General features: G+C 36.5%; 4 protein-coding genes and 1 long non-coding RNA gene across 16 annotated transcripts; 3 read left to right on the top strand and 2 right to left on the bottom strand.

The window, feature by feature from the left end:
- Positions 1–2,137: 2,137 nt before the first annotated feature.
- Positions 2,138–5,225, bottom strand: LOC119997533 (transcription factor bHLH122-like). Its single transcript, XM_038844630.1, has 7 exons — positions 4,765–5,225; positions 4,049–4,640; positions 3,362–3,675; positions 3,137–3,289; positions 2,985–3,050; positions 2,830–2,898; positions 2,138–2,735 (listed from the first exon to the last, which is right to left on the bottom strand). The coding sequence occupies exons 1-7, from the start codon at positions 4,765–4,767 to the stop codon at positions 2,682–2,684; spliced, it is 1,251 nt and encodes a 416-aa protein (XP_038700558.1). The 5' UTR covers positions 4,768–5,225; the 3' UTR covers positions 2,138–2,681.
- A 1,131-nt stretch (positions 5,226–6,356) lies between these two features.
- Positions 6,357–8,684, top strand: LOC119995984. 6 transcript variants are annotated; one of them, XR_005467770.1, is made up of 5 exons: positions 6,357–6,917; positions 7,368–7,432; positions 7,668–7,727; positions 8,228–8,312; positions 8,390–8,684. It is a non-coding gene; the product is annotated as an uncharacterized LOC119995984 (long non-coding RNA). The 6 variants fall into 6 exon arrangements; XR_005467769.1 differs by having other exon boundaries at positions 6,357–7,125; positions 7,368–7,388; XR_005467767.1 differs by having other exon boundaries at positions 6,357–7,125.
- A 3,047-nt stretch (positions 8,685–11,731) lies between these two features.
- LOC119997861 lies at positions 11,732–15,826 on the top strand. 7 transcript variants are annotated; one of them, XM_038845074.1, is made up of 5 exons: positions 11,732–11,940; positions 12,703–14,048; positions 14,505–14,832; positions 14,979–15,084; positions 15,359–15,826. In XM_038845074.1, exons 3-5 carry the CDS (start codon positions 14,764–14,766, stop codon positions 15,586–15,588), a joined length of 405 nt encoding a protein of 134 aa, XP_038701002.1. In that variant the 5' UTR covers positions 11,732–11,940; positions 12,703–14,048; positions 14,505–14,763; the 3' UTR covers positions 15,589–15,826. The 7 variants fall into 7 exon arrangements, 5 of the variants coding, with proteins under 5 accessions (XP_038701002.1, XP_038701006.1, XP_038701001.1 ...); XM_038845078.1 differs by having other exon boundaries at positions 11,732–11,949; positions 13,995–14,048; XM_038845073.1 differs by having other exon boundaries at positions 11,732–11,949.
- A 1,367-nt stretch (positions 15,827–17,193) lies between these two features.
- LOC119996508 (DNA damage-repair/toleration protein DRT100-like) lies at positions 17,194–18,466 on the top strand. Its single transcript, XM_038843168.1, has one exon. It carries the CDS (start codon positions 17,323–17,325, stop codon positions 18,418–18,420), a length of 1,098 nt encoding a protein of 365 aa, XP_038699096.1. The 5' UTR covers positions 17,194–17,322; the 3' UTR covers positions 18,421–18,466.
- A 4,869-nt stretch (positions 18,467–23,335) lies between these two features.
- Positions 23,336–25,039, bottom strand: LOC119997765 (serine/threonine-protein kinase UCNL-like). The gene has a single exon (XM_038844952.1). It carries the CDS (start codon positions 24,884–24,886, stop codon positions 23,621–23,623), a length of 1,266 nt encoding a protein of 421 aa, XP_038700880.1. The 5' UTR covers positions 24,887–25,039; the 3' UTR covers positions 23,336–23,620.
- Between the last annotated feature and the right edge of the window lie 1,029 nt (positions 25,040–26,068).

The raw sequence follows: 26,068 nt of genomic DNA, 5'->3' as shown, positions 1-26,068 counted from the left end.
TGGAAAAATAAGGCTTGCCTAGGACAAATTGTAGAAGGTTCCAAAATGAATCGTTGACTAAATATGCCACGTGCCATTGAAGGAAAGTAGAAACACGATCCAACAAAAACATCAATGCGAGTGAACTAACGCGCGAGCATATAAAGGTGTTGGAACATCTGTGTGTGACCTGTGCAATCGGCGGCGTTATAATGACAAGCTGGTGACGTTTAAACATTGAGGAAGGCCTATCGAATTATTAGGCCGACCTTTATGAATATGAATGGCACGGTAACGTATAAGATATAAAATAAACTAATTTATAAAATGTAAAATAATCTGACAAGTGTTTGATAATAGAACAATTTTAAAACTACTATATTAATTCGAACAAATGAAACGCTAGTTTATATGAACTACAATAATAATGGTGTAGTTTATAAGCGTTCCATTAAACGAACCCTAAATCCTGCTATGAGGAGAAACCTGTAATAATGTAAACTTGGGTTTTGTTAGCAGGTTAAAACATGTAGAACAAGATGAGAAGAAGAAGAGAACAGAGACAGGAAGAAGAATTGGCCGTTGAGAGCGAGAGAGGAAAGAAGATGAATCTGTAATTCATTAATTAAAAATAGAGTACAAAACAGGTTGTATATATTAAAGTGGGTGAAACGGTCACAAGGATGTGACACTTGAATTTGAAAGTAAGATACGCAGCGTTTCATACTAAGCCTGATGGGCTTAAGTAAGCAGCCCAGTTACATGGAACAGAAACTAGTATAAATAGGCCCAGTAATGGCATATGAACTAAGGCCTAAGTCCAACTCTTGACAAGGGCACGAACACGAAGCTTCTAGAGATCAGAACGGCTTCTGAGAGAAGGGGGAACCACAATTGCGTCGGGAGAGATCTTCAGACGACCTTGAATACAGGAATAAATATTCAACCAATTCGACAGACATGATCCTGGAATACATATATATTGGAAATCAAATTATCTTAGATATATCAGAGAAATGCAAGCCATAAATTTACACAAACAACATGTTATATTGCATTTAAATTTTTAGTGTCACAAATATAGTGCCGAGCAATGAATGAATTTATATGGACCCTTGCATTTAAATTGAAAATAAAGTAAATCATTCATTGTGTTACACATCATATTAGGACATTTGGGATACTAATTTTTGGATCCTATCATTGCTGTATATTCTTATTTGTGTAGATATTGGTGCAAAAAGGTTCAAGGATTATATACAAATTAGTAGATAGTAGACAGGATAGGGGTATATTGGCCGAATCTTGAGTCTCTTGACAACATTAGAGAAAATGATGCACACTATTTTGACGCTTACAATGTTTGACATAAGATTTGAACCAAAGACTCTTTATCTTTCACAATGGTTTATCATGCAATCTATCGAACCACATTTGATCAAATATGAATACTAATGAGATTGAATGAAACGCAAAATTCTCGTCATTTTTCTTTGTTTTAGTAACCGATAATAGCACCAAAAAAAAAAAAAAAAAAAACTCAAATCAACTAATTAGAATCATGTAATAATTCCAACGTGTATAATTGGAAAAAAAATAAGCAACTTCTTCGAGTCATAGTGGTTGTTTAAAGCATTTGACATGTAAAAATATTTTTTAAAAAAATTGAGTTTCAGCCTAAATGAATTGTGAGTCTAAAGGGCTAAAACAATGTACCAAATCCAACCCAAAGGTTTCTTATGCCCCTTTTATATTTTGATTGAATCCCATGGCAAAAGATACAAAGCATCATTCATGACCCGATTACAGGACCACCCCACTAAACCCTGTGCCCACATAACTTGTCTAATGGAAAAAAAAAACAAAGAACACGATTTTTCATAACTTGTTAACTGTGAATATTTCACCAAACTTTAATAATGATAACAAGTTAATCAAAAACCAAGAGAATCATAATGTTAGAGAACTCTGCAAATCAGAAAGTTGGGAAAATAAATGCTGTTAGGTCTTGGCAGAAGAAGTGGTGGACATAAGTGGAGTAGGTCCATCACCCAAAAGATTTAAAAAGGGAGAAGCAAGACATGTACGAGATGATAGCTTTTACATGAAGGAAGATAAATAGAAATGGAAAATAAAGCACCACAAAACCAGGTTCAAATAGGGAAATAACACATGCATTATTTCGAATGTGACTGCACAGTCTGCACTCGCCTTAGCCTAAAGCACAAGAAAACAACAACAAAATTAAAAAATAGAGAGAAACCCTTCTCATAATTAGTCAAATTTGGACCTTATTATCACATGGATGTCTTTTATGCTGCTTATCTATTACAAACCCATCAATTATATGACCATAAATAGAGGCCCCATTAGTACCCATCTAATGGGACAGCAGAGATGAGAAAATTTGTAAGGCAGAGCTGCACCATCCGGTCCCTCTCTCTCAAGTCTCAACACAAGGTCTTCAATGGAAACATATGTACAGCTACTGAATTCGGTCACTATTAGACAGCTAGCTTCCTAGTAATTATGGCATCAATATTAGCTAGCTCTACCAACAATTCCCCTTTTTTCCCACTCACACAATCAATGCAAAAGTGAGAAACTTTTAGCTTTGCCATATATCTTCCCTTGCAACTCCTTATTTGATGACTCTATACATAACCTAAGCTGCTAATTAAGCACAACCCATGGATCTTGAGTCATTGCTGCAGCTTGCGCGAACAAGTACACTTTGCACGATTGTCCGTAAGCACCTGAAACATTAAGGAATTGATGAAAAGGAAATATTTTATGGTGAAATTTGGAGGAAGTTTAAATGGGTTTTGGTTCGTGATTCTCTTCACATACATTGACCTGCTTTTGAAGGTCTTTAATGTAGTCAACAGCCAAATCCAGCATGTCTGCCGTGTTTGTTTGCTGCAAATTAGGAAAAAAGGAAGAAAGTATTTGAGAAATCATACATTGATTGATACTTATGGGAGAACATTCAATGGATTGCATACCTTATCCATGTTAGGCACAAGGTCCTGTAGTTTCCTCATTCGCTCGCTGATTTTTGTTCTTCTTACCTGAATAAAAGTCGTGAAATTTTGCATTAGAACATATATTTCATTACAAGAGTTGTCTTACTCAAAGGGAACATGATAAACTTTACCCTCTCAGCAATGCTTCTTGGGTGAGTAGCAAAACCACGCTTGGCTCGAATCTTACAAGGGACAGAATCTTGGAGCTGCAACAACTTTCCGATCGAAGATTTCGGCAAACTCAAGTGATGTGACAACAGAGGAAGAGCCCGATTCTCAGCATTCTGATCAACCACAATAGATAATATCAGACTCTATGAACATTGCACAACCATAATGAATCCAGGAACACACACCTGAGTCTCGGATGCACTTGGTCCGGAAAGTGTTCGATCTTCGTCTCTAAGACCTTTCACGCCGCCAATATTTTCAGATCTAATGGCAGAGTCATCCCAAGAACCAATCGGGTAACCAGTGACATAATTGGTACTATTATGACCTTCAGCAAAACCACCAGTACTGTCAGGGCTATTTGGTCTCATGTTTTTGTTCCTCAATTCACTCATAAGCCCAGAAGAAGTGGGTGGCCTGCTTGCAGAAGAAAAAGATGCTTCTCTATTAGTGTTATTACCTCCTCCATAATCTCCCATGCCTCTCATTACAGCATAGCCTGACATTTAGCCAGTACTTCTTTAGAACACAATACTAAAAAATGACTACTTTCTGTAAAATTGTACCCTAACACAAACAACCACCAGAACAACCATACGTTCTTCAATTGTTTATGCCAAGTTGTACTATCCAGCCAAAACTGAAAACCTCAATCATTCAGTGAAGCCTAGAATCATAGTATCGTACCAAGAGTGCTTAAATAACATATAATAAATCCCTAGTTTCTTCAATTTTTTATGTCCAAGTTGTTCAATGGAACAAATAGAAGTGAAGTGTCAATTCTATATGTACTCATGTTGGTATGAAAGAAGTACTATTTTTGCCTTAAAATCTCAGAACATAAAACTTAAAAAAGTGCTTACTTAACTTACCATTTTCGATGTTTATGTCGGCGAATAGTCCTGCAGGAGAGCTGCTGTGTCGAATAAGGTTCGAATTACCACCTCCGGCCACCTTCATCGGCGGAAACCGATCTATTCCCATCGGATCCATGCCCTGATAACCCGGATTCTGATCCGGCAAGGGTGGTCTTGATTGACTCTGATAGAAACCCTGTGGGGTAGGGGAATAATTGCTCTGTTGTGGTTCAATCATCGCTGCAGCTTTGTTACTCATAGACTCCATAAACTGTGTTTGCTGCTCCAATTCCTTCGCAGCTTCATTGGAGGATTCTCGCTTGATTGAAGGAATAATTTGATTTTGACTTTGATCTGATGTGTCGTTGTCTGTGTTATTGTCGGTGCTGGACAACAACCTTTCGAAGAGTCGCTCTGTTTCAGGACTCGAAGGTCTATTGAGAATCTCGTCTATGAAACCAGAAAAATATGTGCTTGGAGCAGACTGGTAACGCGCCAAGCCTGAATTCATCTGTTTCTGATGGATTTGGGGCTGATAATCGCGTAGTTGGCACCACCGAAGATCTGACTCCGTTGCTTCAACCTCGAGAAACCCAAAAGCTAATCCCTGTTTGGTTCCAGAGAAAGTACCCCAATTTTTTTTACTGAGAAACTAATTGCTCGGCCAGAGAATCAAAAAATCAAACAGAAGAACAACAAAAACCCACTCGGAGCTCGTAACAGAAAAGTACCATGTCCGCAAAGCGTCTTTAGAGACAGAGGAAGCCGAGCAAGACAGAGACTGATGGGGGCCAAGTCTCTTGTCGATTAGATTCAATATCAAATCTAATAAAAGCCCACTTTTTGATTCTTGAATCTGACACCAATCAATTCAAGACGATAACAATAACAACAAAAGCAAATAGCTCAAAGAAATAATATATCAGATTTGCGCACAGAGGAGGAGAAACAGACGAAGAATACAACGATAACCCAATCAATTTTCAACTTTCTTCTCTCTCTAGGCTTTGTTTCTCTATCTAATATGATGCAGTTGGGGAAGGTGGTGCCGTAGTGGAAATGGTGGTCTTGTATTGATGCCAGTGAGTGAAGACAGGAGTTAAAAAGAGACAAAATAAAGACAAATTATTTAGCTTAACAAATTAAATTTGTCCATAGAAAGACATGACAAATTTTAGACCGTGAACATGAGCGAATCCTATTTTGGAACAGATGGATGATATCAGTGAACGTATATAAAATGTGCATGCTGTTCCTTGCAGTTTTTTTTTGTGGACCATTATGAATGATTAGATAAGTAGCATATAAAAAATTAAAAATAGCAATAAATTATTCAATTGTATTAATAAAAATGACATGTTACACATAAATTTGGTAGTCCATGGAAGCCCATCAGGTTTATTCCGTTGATTTAATTAATGGAATAGTTTTATTTGCACTCTTTTATCCCATAATTCATTATTCAAAATTTATTGTTTTAATATAGATTCTATTGTTTTTTAAAGTACAGTCTATAATTCATTGTTTTAGTTCTGAATTCATTGTTTTTGAAAATTCTATTTTGAAAAAACATAATGAAATTAAGAAATTTCATTTAAAAAACAATCTAATTAAGATTTACCATATAAAAGAATTCATTGTTTTTGAAAATTATATTTTGAAAAAACATAATGAAATTAAGAAATTTCATTTAAAAAACAATCTAATTAAGATTTACCCTATAAAACTCATCGACAATTGACTTTTTAGAAAGAGCTTCATGCGTTAATTCTGAATATGCAAATTTTTTTTAAAATCTAACATGTATTTTGAGAGTTAAAACTTTTTAAAATTTCATTTAAAATACTTGAGCTTCCACGGGCTATCACTATATAGGTTACCTGACACTACTCACTCTTGTATTAAAATTAATATATTATACTATTGTCTATTGTAGTGACTAATATGCATGTATAATTATTATTATGGCCTTCCAGGGCATTACAAGGTATTAAATTTTGTGTTAATTTTTTACTAGAAATTACAAAGATTTATGTTCAATTCATAGGATTAGTGTACAAAGTACACAGATCGTGTGGCCGACCAATGAGATATTGATTACCATGAGAAATACTGCAACCCAATTAAGTAACTAAACGTGTTCACAACTTTGTGGTTGACATGTAATTAGACTTTTATGTTTCTTAAAAAGTGTAAACAAAAAGGTTAGTTCAAGATTAAAGTGGTTGCAACCTAAATGACAATATACACTATTTAATATTGAAATTGAAGGTAGCCCATCTATCTATCTATCTATCTATCTATCTATCTATCTATCTATCTATTACTATCTATAAAATTGTAAGTGTAGGCGTGATTTGGCGGCGAGTTCCCTCCTCACTTTGTACTCTCGCGTGTGGATGTATATATCTTCAAATGTACCGTTGGATTGCTGTCTTTCTTCTAATAGATGGCTATGATGGGCAGTTGCTTTTCATTTGTTTGTTTATATAGTTTTGTCTTCTTTGGTCCCAGTTTGTGCACGTGTCAATGCAAGGGTAGTAAACATCTAAAATCTGGTGCATGCACCTGCTTTTTACTTCGCCTGAGGCCTTGCTTTTCTTGGGTTCATGCACGGGGATTGGAGTCTTGCTTTCTTCTCCCCTCCCAATACAACTCAGCGACCCATCGTTGATCTTCTTGGGTTCATCGTTCATCTTTGCAATTCTTTGCTCTTTTCATGTTGGGTGATTAGATCCACTCATCTGGTGCGTTTCTGTGGTTTTTTCCCAGGTCATCGATTACATGGGCACATGCGAGCCTGATTTGACTAGGCGTATCTCGGATCTCCGTCGATTCTCCCGCGTTCCATGGAATTGCACCTTCGATTTCGTCCGTTGTCAAGGTTTCTTCTCACTCTTTAATTTCCTGATTTTTAAATTTTTGGGAATTAGATTTCATGTAAAGCTTACCGAAATCTCTGGATCTAATTGGTTCTAAGGTTTGATTCTTTTGCTTTTCCATTTTTGTCTGTTCATTGAGTTGGGTCAATTGAAGTGGTCATTTCTTATTATTCTCAATTCATATGACTGCAGACAGACCTTTCTCAGTCGGTTAGTATTGCAACTTTGTCTTCCTAATTTCAGTAATTTTTCAACAATTTTTAAATCTACCAGTAAACATTTAATAGTTTGTATACTTGGATTGGTTAGAAGTGAATAAGAGGAGTGAGGAAGGGTGCAACGCTACACTGATTTATGTAAAAAAATCTATTCAACTGAGTGAAGAAGGATTATTATCTGAAGAGAGTTATAATATAGTACTATCAATCATGCTCTTTCTATTTGTGAAGCAGAATACAGTCGGGAAAAGGAAGGTTAGCCTAACAGTTCAAAAATTCAATATCATGTGGTTGCAACTGTGAGTTCTTTAACTTGGTTTGTCTTAGCTGTGTTAAATCATCAGTTAGCTTTAAATCATTATGTGATAATTCTTTGTTTCAAGTATTGGTTTTAATGGCCTCTGATCAAAGAGTCCTAAGACTTTGGAAGAACTTTTTTTCTACACTTTTTTGATGGTTTGGTCAATGCGATGTTTCAAGGCATGCATATTTGGTCATTTGAGTTCAGGCTTATGGTTCTCAAACTCTTCGCAGGTAAGGAGTAGAGCTCTAACTAATATCTCCAAAGATCATTATGCTTTGATGTTGGTGGTGGTAATGCTGTTGAAACTTAATTTTATTTAGATCTCATTTCTTGAATTTAGTTGTAAGCCAGTAATTAGGATGCTATTTGAGATGTATAGATTCATATGGTGTTCTTTTTGTTCTCCTTTTTGGTTTGTGTGAAGGTCTGTGATTACCTTACCAATAAACACTCTTTTTTGTGGTTATGAATCACACTTTCTTTTCTCTCATATGTTTGTCGTTGGGTTCCATCTTTGTTCTTTATTGTTGATGTGCTTTTATTTTCCTTTGCAACTGTCATTGATGAAAATAGAAGTAAAAAATTTTAAAAATACTAAACTGGGTGATTTTTTCCTGCTTATTTTCTGCCACTTGATGCTGGTGATGGATTGTAGCAGTTATAGGTCAGGACATGTTGCCCAGTTATGGCAGGAAGCCAACAAATAAAATTACGCAGCAATTGGTCTATATTGATGCTCATGAACCCTTGATTTGATTTTCTGTTCTCTGTTTCTTTTGTGCTGCAACAGGAAACTCAGCAGCTTCTCATTCAACCAAGTGCGGCGTATCGGTTTCTCTCACCTAATTGAATTATCATTTCCTTTGACATTTTAGGTTTGCCCTGTTCAATGTCTCAGTTTGTGTTTTATATTTAAGCTCTTACTTTGACGATGTTGTTCTTCAATTGACAGGGGGCTTGCGTGGAGGACTAGGTTAACTTTTCAGTGGCCACTACAGGACACAACCGAGTGCTTTGACCAATTTTCCAATTGACAAGGGGCTAGGATAAACTTCAATATAAGTTCCCTCTCTATTTGTTCTCTATTTCAAAGCGTATTTTGTGGTATTGTTTAAGTCCTCCATTTTTATTATTGTTATCCTTTACAAACTCTAAAAGATTTTTCACTACGATTATTGTACAAGTACAAAGATAATGATATGTTATAAACAGAGTGGAATAAAATAAAGATATGAAGTTTACATGAATTATTATCCAACCATAACAATATAAGTCCCGCTGCAACGCGCGGGCACTGTAACTAGTTAATGATATATGATCTCAAGTTAGACTTTTTGTTTCTTTAAATATTCAAACATAAAACTGCTGATGTTGTAACCTATATGCTATATGAGAGGTATTCACCTCTTAATGAAATATATAACTAATATCTAAAGTAGAGAGTATTGGGGTGCTCCTGTGGCGAGTTGTTATCTCATTGATACTCGCGCGACTTTTTTTGTGGGTCCTATTGGCTTGGTAAGGAAAACGATGTCGTCTTATACCTTTCGTTTCTTGTCAGCACCTGAGATAGCAAAACGATGACGTTTACGTTTTTATATTTTTCAGAACGATGTCGTTTCACGTAAAACGAAGTTTACATTTAATGAAATTTATATATATAGTTAACTTAATAGTAGGTATATTTTGGTTTAAATTAATTATAATGTCAATACTTATAGTCTCACATCATATTGACGTAATCACATTAAATGATATGTAAGCAATGGTGCAACTCCTCTCAAACAAATGAGAAAATGAGAAATGATGTGTTTTATGGGTCTAAATACTTCATAGACGTCCTAGAAGACGAAATCCGTGCTATCTTTAATATGGAGCAAACAATATTACTTTGATGTGTTTGAGTATAATTTTTTAACATGTAAGCCAAATACTTTTAACTTGAATGGAAGTATTCAATTACAATTTAATAAAAATAAAAATACATCGTTAAGTTTTAACGTTTAAACATGGAACTAATTTTAATTTTGACATTAGATTATTTTTATTTATTTATGCTTAGAACACGTATTTTTTTAAAACAAAAAAAAATGTTGAAGAAAAATGGTAATTGATTTTATGTTATGTTTGACATTTTAAGTTATGCTCAATTATTACTCCTAATTTAAATTAAATTGTTTCAACTTTCAACTGCGAATAATTTGTTGAAAGAACAAACCTTGTCTTGAATTTCAAGTAGCAGGCAACATTTCTTATTACTCCATGATAACTCACATACATTTAAAAAAGCTTTTATGACATCAATTGTTGGTTAAGAAAAGTAGTGGAAATCCAAGAAAGATTACTTATTTTAAATCAAGTTTAGTGGGGGACCATGCATGGAGTTGCACATTAAAATTTTTACAGATTTCAGTTCATAGTTAACTAATATATCTCTTTCTGTGGACCATTTGTTTTAGTAGATTATACTGTCCATAGTTTGCGGTGCAAAGATAAATAGAATCACACAACTTTCTAACATTTACCAAGCTATATATATATAATATAGTGGATAATGTAACCACTAAGCGGTACTTTGTCATAAAATAATATTGATTAAAATTAATCATCCCTCGTGACTCATGAAAGGAAGTGGCCCGGACGTGCTAACAAACTGTCCGGGGCAATTTTAAATGAATAATTAAATTATTCGTAAATAATTAATGGGTTTTCTATAATTAATATTCACATTACGAATTGTTTTTTTTTTTTTATTCTTTTATACTTTACAGATATTTTAAAATCACGGCCGATTGTTTTAGATTCAAGTTTAGTTGGGCACCTAATAGCACCTTGAAATGTGTTCAACTTTTGCATATTTTATTAATTAGTTTTGCTTAAAGCAATCAAATCACAACACGACAAATGCGATTGAGTGGAGTGTAAGGATTTTAGTAGATAACTTTGTATAATAAAAATGAGATCAAATTTGTCTCATTTTCATTAATATACAAGCCTTTATATATACATACATGTATGTATGTATGTATATTTATACATTCATTAATATACAATCCTCATCCCCATCTTTTTTATATGTGGAGAGGCCCACTATTGCATGATAATGACCACCCATATTGATTTTTAGATATGTTGTTTCTGTTTTTTTCTTCCCCCTTTTCCATGTCTTCGTCTCTCTTTTGATATTTTATTTTTAAATCAAATTTAAAAATTTAAGCTTAAAACACTTTGTCAAATTTTTATTGGATCACGTGCATAGATAATCATATTTATTTTTATCATCATTTAAGTTTTTATCTCAAAATTTCGAGATCTATTACACAAATTTATAAGAAACTTAATGAAATCCACTATTAATATTGACTTTTATAATAAAATTTTAAAGAAAATGTAGTTATCGTATATGATAACTTCATTGCTTCAGATCTTCAACTTCAAAGAATACAACACAAAACATGGAAAAAAAAGAAAAACGAAAAGAGGAAGCTCGACTACCTGAGCACGTTAGGTATCCTTACATTTCACACTAATTAATTTTGATTCGGCTTATTTTCATGATATTTGACATTTTTCATTGACAATACCAAACGTAGCCTAATTCAATCTTTGCCAATAGCCTCACATATTGTGTCAAATCATTCATATATAGATGCGTAGACAAATTTGGATGAGCCCCATGTAGAATATATATATATATATTCTCTCTCAAAATGTGGACTCCAACTGTTCGAATAATGTCCTCTTTGAGTAACCAATTTTTTTAACTTCCATTGTGAGGGAAAAAAAGGAGATTGCTTTTTCTACGACAACTTTTGCTCTTATGACGACTGAATAATAATGATTTTTCCCTTCACTTTTCTGCCTTTTACGGGGATGCCATTGATTGGGATTTCATCATAGATTTGTAAAATCATGATTATTTTGATTTGATGCATCGTTTTGAGGATATTAATGATTCTACTAGGATCAGTGTAATGACTAAGACAATCAAGAAACCCAAAAAAGAATACTAAGAAAGCCTGGGTGAGACCAACAACTGCTCAATCGAGGTGACTAATGTATATTCGAGACTTAATGGTACCCCAATTTCGAGTTCCCTTCCCGGCTTACTAGCAAAAGGGAAAAGAAAAAAAAAAGTCCGGCCCAGTTTTCAATCAAAGCCTATCTGCCTATGCATTCAACTAGCTCTAAAATCTAAAAAAAAAATTAAAAAAAATCTAAAAGACCTCGAGAGGGGAAGTGAACGCAATAAAAGAGCCTGATGGGCCTGCGGACTAAATGGTGATTGTGTGAAAAGCCCGTGCCGTGGCCCGTGAGACGTGAGACTCTAGAACAGTAGGACCCCATCTCCTCGAACCTCGACCTCCTTTATCCGACGACGTTTCCGTTGCGTTCAGATCTTTTGCCCCTCGTTTTCAATCTCTCCCGATCTCAATCTTCGGTAACCGTTGTCCTTTTTTTCCCCCTCATTTGCCCTAAGTCAGGAGCAGTCAATATAACATCGTACGCATCGTAAGGCTTCCCATTTTGGTTTAACTCGTTAGGTTTAATTATTTCGATTGCATTGCACTGATTGTTGTGTGTTTTGGGGAATTTGGGTTGCTGTATTGATTACTGAAGAATTTTTCAGGCCAGTATGGTCATGAGCTGTTCTTTTGATAGTGTTATGAGTTGTTAGGTTTCTCAGTTCCACTGTCTTAGCATGATTACGCAACCTTTATGAATAATTTTTGTTTTCAGTTTGAATTTGAGCCTATATTTGCATGTAGTGTTGCATATGAAGGTAGCTTGAAAAATCTTATGTTAGATGGTTTGTGTCAAATTAGATCAATCAAGAATGACAAGTGTGGGATTAGTTTAAATGCAACTCAAATTAGTTTTGAGTGGGAAAGTTAGATTGTTATAGATTGTAGAATTGAACATTTCTTGGACTAGCTTGAATAGAACCTGAATTGTCTTCATGTAGTGGAAAATAAAAGACCGGTGGTAATAACCAATCAGCATATTCAACCTATGTTGCTTGGTTGTGCTTTAATTGCCGATGAAACTTTTTATATTTACGTTTGGTTGATGCAAACATGGTTTATGGCAATGGGATAATGAGCTCCACGGGTTATACTGACTGATAAAAACAATGCCATAAAAACGATATTGTATCTGCTCGTGGCACATATTGGAAATGATCCCTAGGCAAATCGAGTACTTGAGTCTGGCATGATAGCTTCATGTTAAAATTTAACAAATGTATATTTAATTCATGGACAGAGGAACTATTGAAAAGAGGTGATGAAAATTGCTTGACAAATTTCATCTTAGAGAGTAGAATGGATTCACTCAGTGTACGAAGACCGCAGATGTTGGGTTCGTATTTTCATGAGAGATGTATCTTTTGCTGGATTGTCTACAACATCATGTGCTGAAAGTTTGACCTCCTGGTTTGACAAATATGTGCATGGGGAAACATCATCGAGAGAGTTCATAGAACAAAACCAGGTAATTCTCAAAGATAGGTATGAAGAGGAAGCCAAAGCAGATTTTGATGCTTGGCATGAAACGCCTGAGCTCAAGTCCCCATCACCTTTTGAGAAAGAAATGTCACACATGAAATATTCAGGAAATTTCAAGTTGAAGTTTTGGGAGTACCTGCTTGTCATCTTAAGAAAGAAAATGAGGACGAGATATCCACAACGTATAGTGTGAAGGACTTTGACAAATATGTGCATGGGGAAACATCATTGAGAGAGTTCATAGAACAAAACCAGGTAATTCTCAAAGATAGGTATGAAGAGGAAGCCAAAGCAGATTTTGATGCTTGGCATGAAACGCCTGAGCTCAAGTCCCCATCACCTTTTGAGAAAGAAATGTCACACATGAAATATTCAGGAAATTTCAAGTTGAAGTTTTGGGAGTACCTGCTTGTCATCTTAAGAAAGAAAATGAGGACGAGATATCCACAACTTATAGTGTGAAGGACTTTGAAAACAATCAGGATTATATGGTGGAATGGAATGAATCGAAGTCTGACATTTATTGTTCTTGCCGTTTATTTGAATGTAGAGGTTATCTTTGCAGACATGCTATTGTTGTTCTCCAAATGTTTGGAATATTAAGCATCCCATCTAAACATGTTTTGTATCGATGGGCTAATTGTGCTATGAGCAGAGATGCCATTGGTGAAAAATTGGATGAGGTGCAATCTAAGGTCCGACTTATAATGATTTATGTCTAAGAGCCATGATATTGGATGAAGAGGATTCTCTGTCAACCTACCACATCAGAGCTTCATGCCTTTTCTGGTGTTGATGAAGAGAATCAATTTAGCAACATATCAATACCGGATCCTGTCTGATACAAATAAAGCTCCAAAGCGACCTTAGGGTCAGCAGAAGGAAGGCAATGAAAATGATTAGGCTAGAAGAGAACAGGTCAAACATGTTGGTTCTCTCTCTTTCTCTCTCTGCCTCACCTCTTCTTTGTGGAACGGGTTTGGCTACAATCTTCATTTATCAGGTGGTGGTGTTGTTTTCATTTGATGCTGTTTGCCTCATGTACTACAGGTATCTCTGCTAGGAACTGTGAGTACTGTGGCTAAAGATGGCTTTCACCAAATGGTTTGTGATACTCTCATCTTAATACCGTTTTAGTTGGAGCAACTTTTCTTTTATCCTAGTTTTGTCGTCATCATTCAAAGCTACCTGAATCTATGAATATAAATCAGTTTGACTCTGTTGTGTAGATTATTCTTCGCCATTTGTTACAATCTAAAACTCCGCTGTCCCCTAATATTTTGTTTCCATGTCTTTCTTACAAATCCTTTTTTTTTTCACCTACCACTTCTCTTTCTTGTATCTTCTTTTATCCTGGTTTGATGTAAACGTAAATTGATAAACGTATCTTTGTGAATGAAGCTCACTCATAACAACTGCTTCACTTGCACCTGTATTTTTATCCCCTCTTCAATCCATAATGTAGAATGTTTAAATGTACTGACTTCTACTTGTGTTTTTAATCTAGTGAAAATTGACATGTATATTTTATAATCTTAACATTCTTAATTCTTTTGGCAGGAAACCTCTGACATGAAGCCTATATTGTTGCCTAATGTGATGCCGGCCCAATTTCACAATATGATGTTGATGATGTTTCATAATGTCACTTCAGCTCAGTTTCATAATGTGCCTCCAACAAATTTGCATGGGAATCGACCGCCTCTTTAGATTGACTTTCAGCTTCGTTTGTAAAAATTTTGTAGACCTGAACTGTTACAGGACCATAAGAGAAGTACCTAACTAGTTGCATAGTTGCAGGTTCTACCATGTTAGGTACATGAATGTCCATTGCGCAGTTCTCAGAATTTGGGATTCTTTCGCCCCCCTGCACCCAAAGAATCAACAGGTAAACCCCCTATCATAATTTTACATGTATTTTACCTTGTAGAAGTCTATAGCTATGATCGTTTGTTCTGTTTTCTCATATTGGGTTGCAAATCTTGTTTTAGCCTCTCAAATCTGATATTGACTTGAGTTACAATTCTCTTTTAGGAGAGAGTAACGATTCTCCTTGTTATGCTCCATGTCTTGCGCATTGCACGTGATCCGTTCCCCAGTATCTGGATTCTGGCACAACATGGAACATATATAGTCCATGGTAAACTCTGGCACTCCTGTTATATATTGAGTCCGCAAGATAGAACCCATGCTTTCAATATACTTAATTCACATGTTTGTATCATTTACAAATAGCTGCACACATAGTAATTAGTTTCGTTCTAGAAATCTGAAATTTTGGACAACTCATAATACAAAAAATGTGATCCTTTAAACTTTGGAGTATAAAGATCACCATTCGTTCATTATCATGTTTAGATATCAATAGTACAAAGGAGCTAGTGACCATTAATGTGTTCAGGACATTTGGGCAGAATCATATGAATGGACCGTGGAGCGGTGGAGGGTCATGGAGACGGTAGTGGTTGGTGTGGTGGGCTCTAAAGGTGGTTTCATAATTGCCACTACAGTGCTACACAATCGCAACAATAATGGTATTCGAGGTCGGCTACATGAAGATATATACACTAGACAGCTGTCAGATTTCATACAAAATCAAATGATTTCTCTGGTCCCAAGAAGTCCAGAGATGAAATCTAGTTGATTGGATGAGGTTGTATAAGTTGTAACCACTGGCTTTGTCCGGGTTGTCCGAAACTTCCACTTAATTAATTTGCCCCTAATGTTATTAATCAGAATCTTATTGTCAGTTAAGCAACCAATTGTGGCTCGCTCCTTTTGGGAAGAAGTATATGCTACTATATGCTATTTCAGTAACCAAACGGTTGTTTGAATAGCATTTGAAGAATTATAAAGGTGGTAACAATAATTTTACGGATTCATATGTTTTTTTTTTCCCTTTTGTCTTAGATATCCCAGATGTTAAGATGAACAAGTATGATTTCATATGAATCATGTGAAATGTGTGTGATCTGGTGTCACATGATTCATGTGCATCATCTTAATATTTCCTTTAACATTTTCGTATAGATTGAAATGCTATCTTATCTCGGCTATCCTATGAATGCTAAAATTCTCAAATTATAAACCAAATGCAGAGCATATGCACCTTTTACTTTAATTTGTTTGATATCCTGATAATGTGGACATAATAGTGAAGGGACCACGTTGATTATTTTCCTCATGATGCCCAATATCTACAGTTGTTGAGTCATATGTCACTTTAATTGCATTTAAGTATAAATGGACCAGTTCCTAAAAAGGACCAAATCATTGACTCCAATTGGGGAGACAAAGATTTAGGTCCTACTGTACAATCCCAAAGTACACCGACTTCTAATGGCCCCATATTGAACAAAAGACATCTTCCAAGGGTTTTACTAGCTGCACAAAAAAGTAAGTTCAATTCTTTGTTGTTTTCATTACAGGGATTAATGAGCTTGACCCAACCCATTTTCTGAGGATTCCTTCCTGTTGGATCTGCTGCTGTGAGTGAGGCCTTTTGCAGGTTTAGTACACGATCTCTACGAAGATGCATCTTCGCTTCCAGTCTTCAAAACTAGATGTTTTTCGGGTATCAAACTCTTCACGAACACAGGCTGTGGTGGTTCGTCATTGATTGGTATGTTTGTTGGAGCAGATCTGGTTTGCGTGGATCCAATCCAGTACTCATGGAGTGGACATGACACGTGGTCATCAACACATGGGCTTGCTCAATCACCCCTGCATGTTGCTCTCTTTTAACCTCAATTATTGTCTATGCTGCATCTCCATCCCCTCCTTTCTATCCTCCAATATTGGCCATATCTTTATAATGTTAAACCTACAAATATAAAAGGTACAATTATATAGAAGAATTCAACAAAAATAAAATAAAATAAAATCATCGACTGCAAATTTATCTGTGATTTGAGGTTTCAAGATTTGTTAAAATTACCGATGAGAGGTGGTTTGATTGACAATCGACTGGATTAAACATATGTGCTTAAAATTCAATTCAAATGAAAATCATATTTCTCAGTGTATTTTTTTAAAAAAAAGGATTTGTTAAAGTTTTATATTTCCCTCAAAATCTTTAAAACACATGTTAAGACATCTCACCTGAATGGGATAAGATGGTGAACATGGGTCTATGATTTCACAGTTGACACCCCGTGACGAGGCAAGAATCCAAATGAAATTCATAGAAACTGATATGATATCGGAGGCAAAATCGTCAAAAAAAAAAAATCAAAATCCGGACACCATCTATAAATAACGTAGTCTATTATCTTATCCCCATAACCATGCACATGCTTCACTCCCCAAGGTGAACAGAAGAGGAGAGGAGAATAGAACAAATCCTCAACAAACACACAGACCACACCAATCAACAAACATGACTTCTCTCTTCTACATTACTCTTATACTACTATCCGTTACTGCCGCCGTTAACTCCTGCCCGCCGTCAGACAGGGCAGCTCTTTTGGCCTTCAAGAACGCCCTACACGAGCCCTACTTGGGCATCTTCAATACATGGAACGGACTCGACTGTTGCCACAACTGGTACGGCGTCAGTTGCGACCCGAAGTCCCACCGGGTAGCGGATATTACTCTCCGGGGAGAGTCCGAGGACCCGATATTTGAACGTGCTAAACGCACCGGTTACATGACCGGATACATCTCCCCCTCCATTTGCAAGCTCACTCGTCTCTCCAGCCTCATCATCGCGGACTGGAAGGGAGTCTCCGGCGAGATCCCGAGATGCGTTTCGTCATTGCGGTTCCTCCGTGTCCTCGACCTTATCGGGAACCGCCTCTCCGGCGACATCCCAACCGACATTGGCCGCCTCCACCGGCTCACTGTTATCAACCTCGCCGATAACCTCATCTCCGGCAGTATCCCTTCGTCGTTGACGAACTTATCAAGCTTGATGCATCTCGATTTGCGTAACAACCGGCTTTCCGGAACGCTGCCCCAGAATTTCGGGCGGCTCAGGATGTTAAGCCGGGCTTTGTTGAGCCAGAATCAAATCAGTGGAACGATCCCGGCTTCCGTAACAACTATTTACCGTCTCGCCGATTTAGATCTCTCAATGAACCAAATATCGGGCCCCATACCTGCTCCTCTAGGTAAAATGGCGGTTCTGGCGACTTTGAATATCGATTTTAACAAACTAAACGGTCCAATCCCGCCGACACTATTAAATTCGAGTATTAGTAACTTGAATTTAAGCTCAAATTCACTGGAGGGAGTTTTACCGGACGTTTTCGGTCCGAGATCGTATTTTACGGTTCTGGATTTATCGCATAACAATTTGAAGGGTCAGATCCCCGAATCGTTCTCGAAGGCGTCGTTCATCGGGCACTTAGATTTGAGTCACAACCATTTCTGTGGACCGATTCCGGTCGGGTCGCCGTTTGATCACCTTGAAGCGTCGTCGTTTGCTTTCAATGATTGTCTGTGTGGGAAGCCGCTTAGCCCTTGTGGGCATTGATACCCCGTTTTTATTATTAAGTTGATATTTGCGCCATTACTAGTATATTGGAGTTTAATAAAAATATATATATACACACATTGAAGTTGAAGATTTTATTTCCTTGAAAATCATTAAAAAATTTGTTTTTTATTGAAATCAAATTTTGATCACACATACCTCGCAACTTGAACATTACCAACCGAGTTACTTTTGTTGGTATTAGAGTGGAAGACTTGAACATTAATACTCACATATTTTGGTAGATTTTGATTTGAATGCTAGACTTGAATATGCGGTGGCAGTGCACGTGAAGGATTCGGTGAAGAGATAAATGACTCCTTCGGTACCTCTGCATTAAAAGAAGTTACTAGAACGTAACGGTTAAAATATTAACTTCTTTGATTGATCGAATTAAGAAAATACTAGATATATCTCTTTTTATTTTTCTTTTTTTCAGTATCTCCTTTAATTTGTTAATTTGAAAGACGAAAAAAGCCCTTCTATTCTATGAGGCACTTCAAAGTTTCAACTTGCGAGCCCAATTCTTGAGGCCCAAGGACGAACTTGTTTGAACTAGCCGCAGGCCCACTCGGACAACTATTTGGGCTTATGATTAGCTGCTCGGATCAACTCACAAGCCCAAACAATTGATTGCCCCTACTGTTACCAAGGCCCAATAAAGATCCAAAACGAGGCCCTGCACCCGATTCCTCTCAAAAACTAGAGACAGATGTAGGAGACTTTTACGAGTTGTGAAGACCAACTATTGTACATGATTTAAGATGATTTATAATCAACTGGAGAGTTGGGCTTTATCAAAATGTGAGAGGCCCATTATTGCAAAAATTTGGGCCCGATCCAGTGAAGAGCTAAGTAGACTGTAGTATTCTAGTTGGTAAAGAACGCTCACCGGATGGATTGATCAATAAAGTTGTGGGCGCGAGCTATTTTAATAGGCCAAAATATTGGGCCTTTTACACCCACGAACCGGCCCACAACTGACAATCTTCATCTTTGAGCCAAAAAAGGAGATGAATGGAAGGGAAAAAAAGAGGGGTAGTCTTCATAAACTCGTAAATGAGATCTTTTTCATCCCTCTGAATTCATTAAATAATATATAGCATACTATAAAGACTTGTAGTGTGGGGATTCACATTACATAGATAGGTGAGTAACATGTAAACAAAGGTCCAACTACTTTTACACAAGTGAACGAGTATAAATAAAGCTTTGAGGTTCAAAAGTCAAAATTATCCAAGTGACCAAAAAGGATAGTATCACTTGTGTGGATCTAATAATACCGTTGTGCTACTCTGATTTCGCGAGTGACTCGTTTTCTGGATATAAGTACTTCGAGACGATTCATGAGAACAAAATCCACTTGGATCTTTGGCACATAATGAATAATATTACTTTTGATGTGTTTGAACTGGATTCTCTAAAATATACAAAAAAAAAAATGAAAGCCTAAATTTCTGTTAGGTTCCTGAAATAACTAATAAGATTTAATAAGGGGAAAAAAGAAGAAGCTTGAGGACTCATGAGGAAACTTCTCTATTGCTGAAGTTAATACTCCAACATTTATAAAATAAAAAAAAACCTATAAACTTATAAAGTTTTTCTTTTCGTAACCGACCAATAAAAAAAAAGAAGCTTTATTTAACCTTTGAAAAAGAAAGCTTTTTTACATTGCTAAATATGTATTATAATCGGCAACGTGCCCCATTTGAAGTCATCAATTTTGTCAAAGTGGTTGGTCTTCAACCATCATAATTATCATGAAAATGTAAAAAAGAGATTCATTAACAAAACTCTAAAGGCAAAATGCGACTTAAGAAATCATCTCAGTTGACTACAAATAGAAGGACAAAGCCAAAAACAAAGTCCATTGAATTCTCCTAGTCCTAGCTAGCCTTCATATGGGAAAAGATAAAGATGCCTTGTTTGAAAACAACGAAACTAGAGTTGGAATGCTCCATATATGCACTTCTTTATCACTCTTTGAGATGATCATGACATCCATGCACCACATTCAATCAAAATTCAAAGACCTTAATTTGTATTCATCGAACAATTCCCCAACAGGACAACTCCCCCCCTCCCCCGGGCAATTATACTTACTACATATAATGCCATATATGCAACTCAAAAGCATTTCATGTCCTGGATGCCCTATCATTAGCCCCACTGCCTCCAATGGTCTATGGCGCAAACACCTTTTTTTTTTGTCACTTTCTCGAGAAAATTTTAATTACATGTCAAAATTTGTAACTATCACATGTTGCTTTGATTCATATACATATGGCATTCACGTACTATAGATATAGTTTTAGAGCCAATGCATGAGGGGGGCTTGTTGTTTTAAGAAAGGAACGTAGGGGAACCAATATTGAGTTTGAGTCACTCTTTGGCCCATCTAAAGGCAGACCAAATTGTTGATGAGAAGGATCAATGCTGATTGAATTGTAAAATGCCAATGTCTTATAAGTAAAAGACAAATTGGTTTATTTTGTTTTCTAGAAAACGTGGGCCTATGGAGTCACGTAAAGTCATCTAGATTATTTTTTTCCCTAACATTTTAGCCTTTGATTTGCCGACAAAGTACAATAATTTTGGTACGTTTTATTGCCTATTAGGGAACCAATTCAGTTCTTTACGTAATCTCGTCAACTCCCCGTGTGAGCAAAAAATCTGTCACACATGATATTGCTAATTAATCTCGATTAATTGCCACCCTTCTTCTCTATTGTAAATTTTTTTATCTACATGTGAAAACACATACTTGTGAATTTAGAGTAGTATAAATCCAAAAGCACCCCCTTATTTTAGTTAAAATAAAAACATCTGCTCTTAAGTCGTTGAATATGACCAAATGTCTTATATTAAAGTTGATTTAGGATATGACCAATAAGAACATCTTGCTGGAGAATTAAAAGTACTAGAGTAATTCTTTTGTTTGATCACAAAAATATTTATTTTTTCACATAAGTCAGTAATCAAGTGTCTTTAATTCTGTATAAATTTTCGGTATTTGAATCTCCCAAGTTTTCTCAAACACTTTTTTTGTTATATTTTACATGAGATTTATAGCCCCATTCATAAGTTACAAAGTCATAACTTAGATGGAGTAAATCCAAACATTGCAAGGGAATTCAGTTTTTCAGGTTATATTGTCAATAGGATTTTAGTATCCTAACTTTACCGTAAAAAGTAAAGCAGTCTATGCCCCCGGCCCCACAGTTGGCAAGCTTTTTATATTTTGCTTAGGTGGCCCCCTACTTTACTAGAAAATAAGAAAATTGTCCGACCGTTCATGTTTTTCCTTGCAACTTTTAACTATCCATCCGAATATATCGAATTCTATTCACTTGCACCCTTTGCTACAGAAAATGAACACATCACCGATCACGTCACATTACTATCACTATGTGACAATATCACGTGCACTATCAGCACGGTTGTTGTCTGAAGAAGTTCATGATTTGCGGCGCTGAAGATCATCGTAACCACGGGTTTGCTCCCTAGCTTGTCCATCTGATTCTTCTACAACTCTACCATCGAATGATGTTAATTGGTTCATTTGGAAATAAATTTTGAAGAAGAGAAAGCTTATGTATACATGATTATACATAATAAAAAAATGAAGCCAATCCCATAATTTCAGATCAATTTGTCCACTTGTCATGTATGCTTTGTCACGTGTGATGGGGGAATCTAACTTTTCCTAGCTCCTAATTATTTCGATAATGACTCAATTAATTCCTTTTTAAAAAAAAAAAAAAACTAATCACATTATAAGCAGTGCAGTCATTATGCTTTGCTTTCGGTAAGTCAGTGAAATGATGTCAAATTAAACTCAAATGTCCCCACCATCAAATAATGAAGACGTGTTCACTGTTCTAATTAACCAGACCTTTACCAAGGAAGACCACAGAAATTCTAATTAATTAGTTAACTCAACCCCTCTAGTTACCAGAGTTTGGAGTGATGCTGTGACTACCCAAAATATGTGTGCCTCGGAGTTACACATGCCTAAGGGATTAGTCCGAAGTGAAAGTTTTGGTGAATGTTATGTGCGGATGATATAATTCTAACGAACGAAAAAAATATTGAAAGTTAACTCAAAATGATGAGAGGCAAATCTTATAATTTAAAGTCCTTATATTAAGTAGAACTAAAATACAATATATAAAAGATAAGTTTAATAATAGTAGATAATGAAACAAACAAACCCTTTTTTTAAAACGACGGAGGGATTAGTGAAAATGTAGATAATATGATTAAAAGTAGGTGGAAGAGTACATTCGAGGTTTTATGCCAAATGATTCTTTAAATTTGACGAGAAAATTCTATAGATCAACTATATGATTTACGATGATGTATGATTAGGAGTGTTCAACTATTAAGAGAACAAATTCAAGAAATACATGTAACATAAATTCAAGAACTTCATTGTATATAGATTTATGACTCCAACCGTATGTCGCATCACAATCTTGTGATAGTATGTTTCCTATCCAAATATCCAATCTAATCACCATAGTTGGGGTTTTAATGGAGTGTCGCAAGATTTATCAATCAAGATGACGTATGCAAATGTGACACAAAGCTTATTGGATGAGGTACTTATCCGTATTTATGAATCTGATAACTACAACGCATAAGTTGGATGAGAAATATATTCACATAAACCTACTACGCTGTTGTGACAATTACTCACTTGGCAAGCGATCATACTTTGTCACATAAACCAACCAACAAAGTAGCTATCGACCTCTAGATGCGTATAATGTCTCTTTGCACACAAGGCAAGGAACCAAAGGAGTTGGTATTCTTTTAGAAGAATAAAGCAAGAGAAATAACGAAAGAAAGGAAAAGAGGAGTGGCATAATTTTGTCCAAAAGCAAATCCCTCCATTTCTTGCAATTTACTTGTTCAGCGTGCACGCACGCGCCAAAGTAGGATGTAGGCATAGCAGAATAAGAAGAGTATATACACATACATGTATGTATAATAGTATAAACAAGTGTGTATAAAATATGATACGAAATCTAAACTATTTATAGTTTAAGATATGTAGTGAGCAACAACTAACAACTACTAATTGGCCGTTCCTCACGTTCTACCAATTATTACTCTATGTACACGGATACATATTTTAGAAATAATTCTAAAAATATAATTATCTCTTACATGTGTCAGATCCTCAAGAGTATTGTCAGAATTCCGTTAACGAGACATTTCTCCGCCACTCTGAGGATGGTGAAGGTAACGGAGATGGCGGCATCGACGGTGGCGCCCTCATTTTCTCGAAGTAATCTCGTATATCCACTCCCCCCGCTGCCGTCATTTCTCCCTCCTCTCTTGACGGAATACACGGTGGACGTGACACTTCCGTTAGAAGGTCCCACCTAACCCCATTAAAAAACTCGTGCTCCTTGATCTCACACGCGCCTCTCTGATACCCCAATCTCCTCGTGGGATCCTTCTCTAACAACCGTCCGATCAAGTCCGTTAAAGCGTTGGGCTTCCCCAGGAATTCAGGCGGTTTCATCAAGACGTTCCGAAACGTTTCTTTTCTGTTCTTACCCTTAAACGGCGTCGTGCCATACAGCATCTCGTACGTCAGAATTCCTAGAGCCCACCAATCCACAGCGAACTCGTGCCCATCCCCACGTACCACTTCTGGCGAAACATACTCCTCAGTACCCACGAACGAGTTGGATCGTTCACCATTTGAGAAACTCAGTTTCCTACGATTCACCGGGCTAACTCGGGCCGATTTCGCCTTCCTCAGTCCCCTTTTTTTCTTGTTCCCATCCTCCGGCAACAACAGAATCCACCGCGTAAAATTCCGGCGATGCTTATTCTTCTTGTTTAGATGATCGAGTCCTCCTTGCGGGTCCTCACAGGAAAATAACAACGATTTAATTGTCGGCCTAGTCAAACTCTGCGAAAGATCGAAGTCCGTGAGAGTCACGTGACCAGATTGTTGAATGAGAATGTTCTCGGGCTTCAAATCACGATAAACGAGGCCCATGTTATGCAAATGCTCGAGAGCGCACACGACCTCCGCTACGTAAAACCTTATAACCGCTGGGGAGAAAACGCGGTCGTTTTGGCGATAGCGGAGAACATTAAGGTCGCCTCCGGAACAGAAAGGAACAGCCCACGCCAGAAAGTCGGAGGTCTCGAGGGACCCAAGGAGGTAAGGAAGAAACGGGTGGGTATTCGGGTTGGATAACCTGGTCAGGACCTCGATCTCCCACCGGGCACGGCGGTCCGCGTCTAGCTTGTTGTGTATTGAGGATTTTTCAACGACTTTGAGTGCGAATGGATTGCTGGCAGTCGGGTCGGAGACCTGGTCGTGGACGAGGAAGACAGTGCCCATGGCACCTTTGCCTAGGACTTTGAGGCTTTTAAGGTTGTCTAAATTGAGTTGACTTGGCGGTGGCGGTTGTCGTAGTTCCGGTGGAGCCTCCATTTCAAGAGAGAGAAAATGAAGGTCTCGGGGAGAAAGACAGAGAAGGTGGAGAGAGAGATGGTTTTGTGATGTCTTGTTTTGGTTTTATAGATTGGTTTCTGTGTATTTTATCTTTGGCTTTAGCTTTTTGTGGGCGGGGTTGTTTTTAGTGGTGATTTTACTATTGTGTCACAGTAATTAGCTTAAAAGTTGATAGCCATTGATGCTCTGAATTTTATATGATTAATTCAAATTTCACATTGTTACTGCCATTTTTATCATGGGCCCTCCGGTCCATGTAAATTTTGAGGATAGGATTATAATTATTCCACTCTGTTTAAATTCCTTTTATATATTGCACACCTTTATTCTTCTTCTTCTTCTTTTTCTGCTTACAAACTTGGTAAGAAAATATGGAGGCAACAGTATATATTGACTGATGTCCGATGTCACACAAACACACCAATCTACCAAATTGGCCAACCAGATAGTAACAAACCAACGGTTTTGGGTTATAAGGTCGTCATCTCTTTTTCAAACATTAGTGGTTTTTATTACAAACCTCCCACTAATGCTAAGCATAAATGCTTCTGAGTGTCCGAATTGGTTTTGAGTTTCAAATTTTTTTAAAAAAATTTTCTTCTCTTTAGAGAACAAAAGCACACGTGTAATCAAGAATGAAGAGGCAAACAGCACGAGAATTGAAGAAAAGACAAATAAGGATTAGCTTGTACGGTTATCACATGGGTGTTGGGGGGGGGGGGGGGGGGGTTCCGTAATCCAAGATAAGGGTATGAACGTGCAGCCTCTGAATTTGGGGTTTTGATGCTCGAATGTTGTCTTTTTCTCATTAGTTACTATTATTTTTTTAAAAATATTTCTTGAATTATTCTCACTGATTTTTTATTGGTTTCAATTAAAGCTAATCACATTTGTGGGACGAGAACTATTTTAAATTAGGATCCTCGAATGTTGTCTTTTTCTCATTAGTTACTATTATTTTTTTTAAAATATTTCTTGAATTATTCTCACTGATTTTTTGTTGGTTTCAATTAAAGCTAATCACATTTGTGGGACGAGAACTATTTTAAATTAGGATCGCTTTAATTGAAACCAACAAAAAATCAGTGAGAATAATTCAAGAAATATTTTAAAAAAAATAATAGTAACTAATGAGAAAAAGACAACATTCGAGCATCAAAA

This window comes from Tripterygium wilfordii, chromosome 4 (assembly GCF_013401445.1).
Source record: "Tripterygium wilfordii isolate XIE 37 chromosome 4, ASM1340144v1, whole genome shotgun sequence".
In the NCBI taxonomy this organism is placed as follows: domain Eukaryota; kingdom Viridiplantae; phylum Streptophyta; class Magnoliopsida; order Celastrales; family Celastraceae; genus Tripterygium; species Tripterygium wilfordii.
This window is presented reverse-complemented; position numbering and strand designations above follow the sequence as displayed.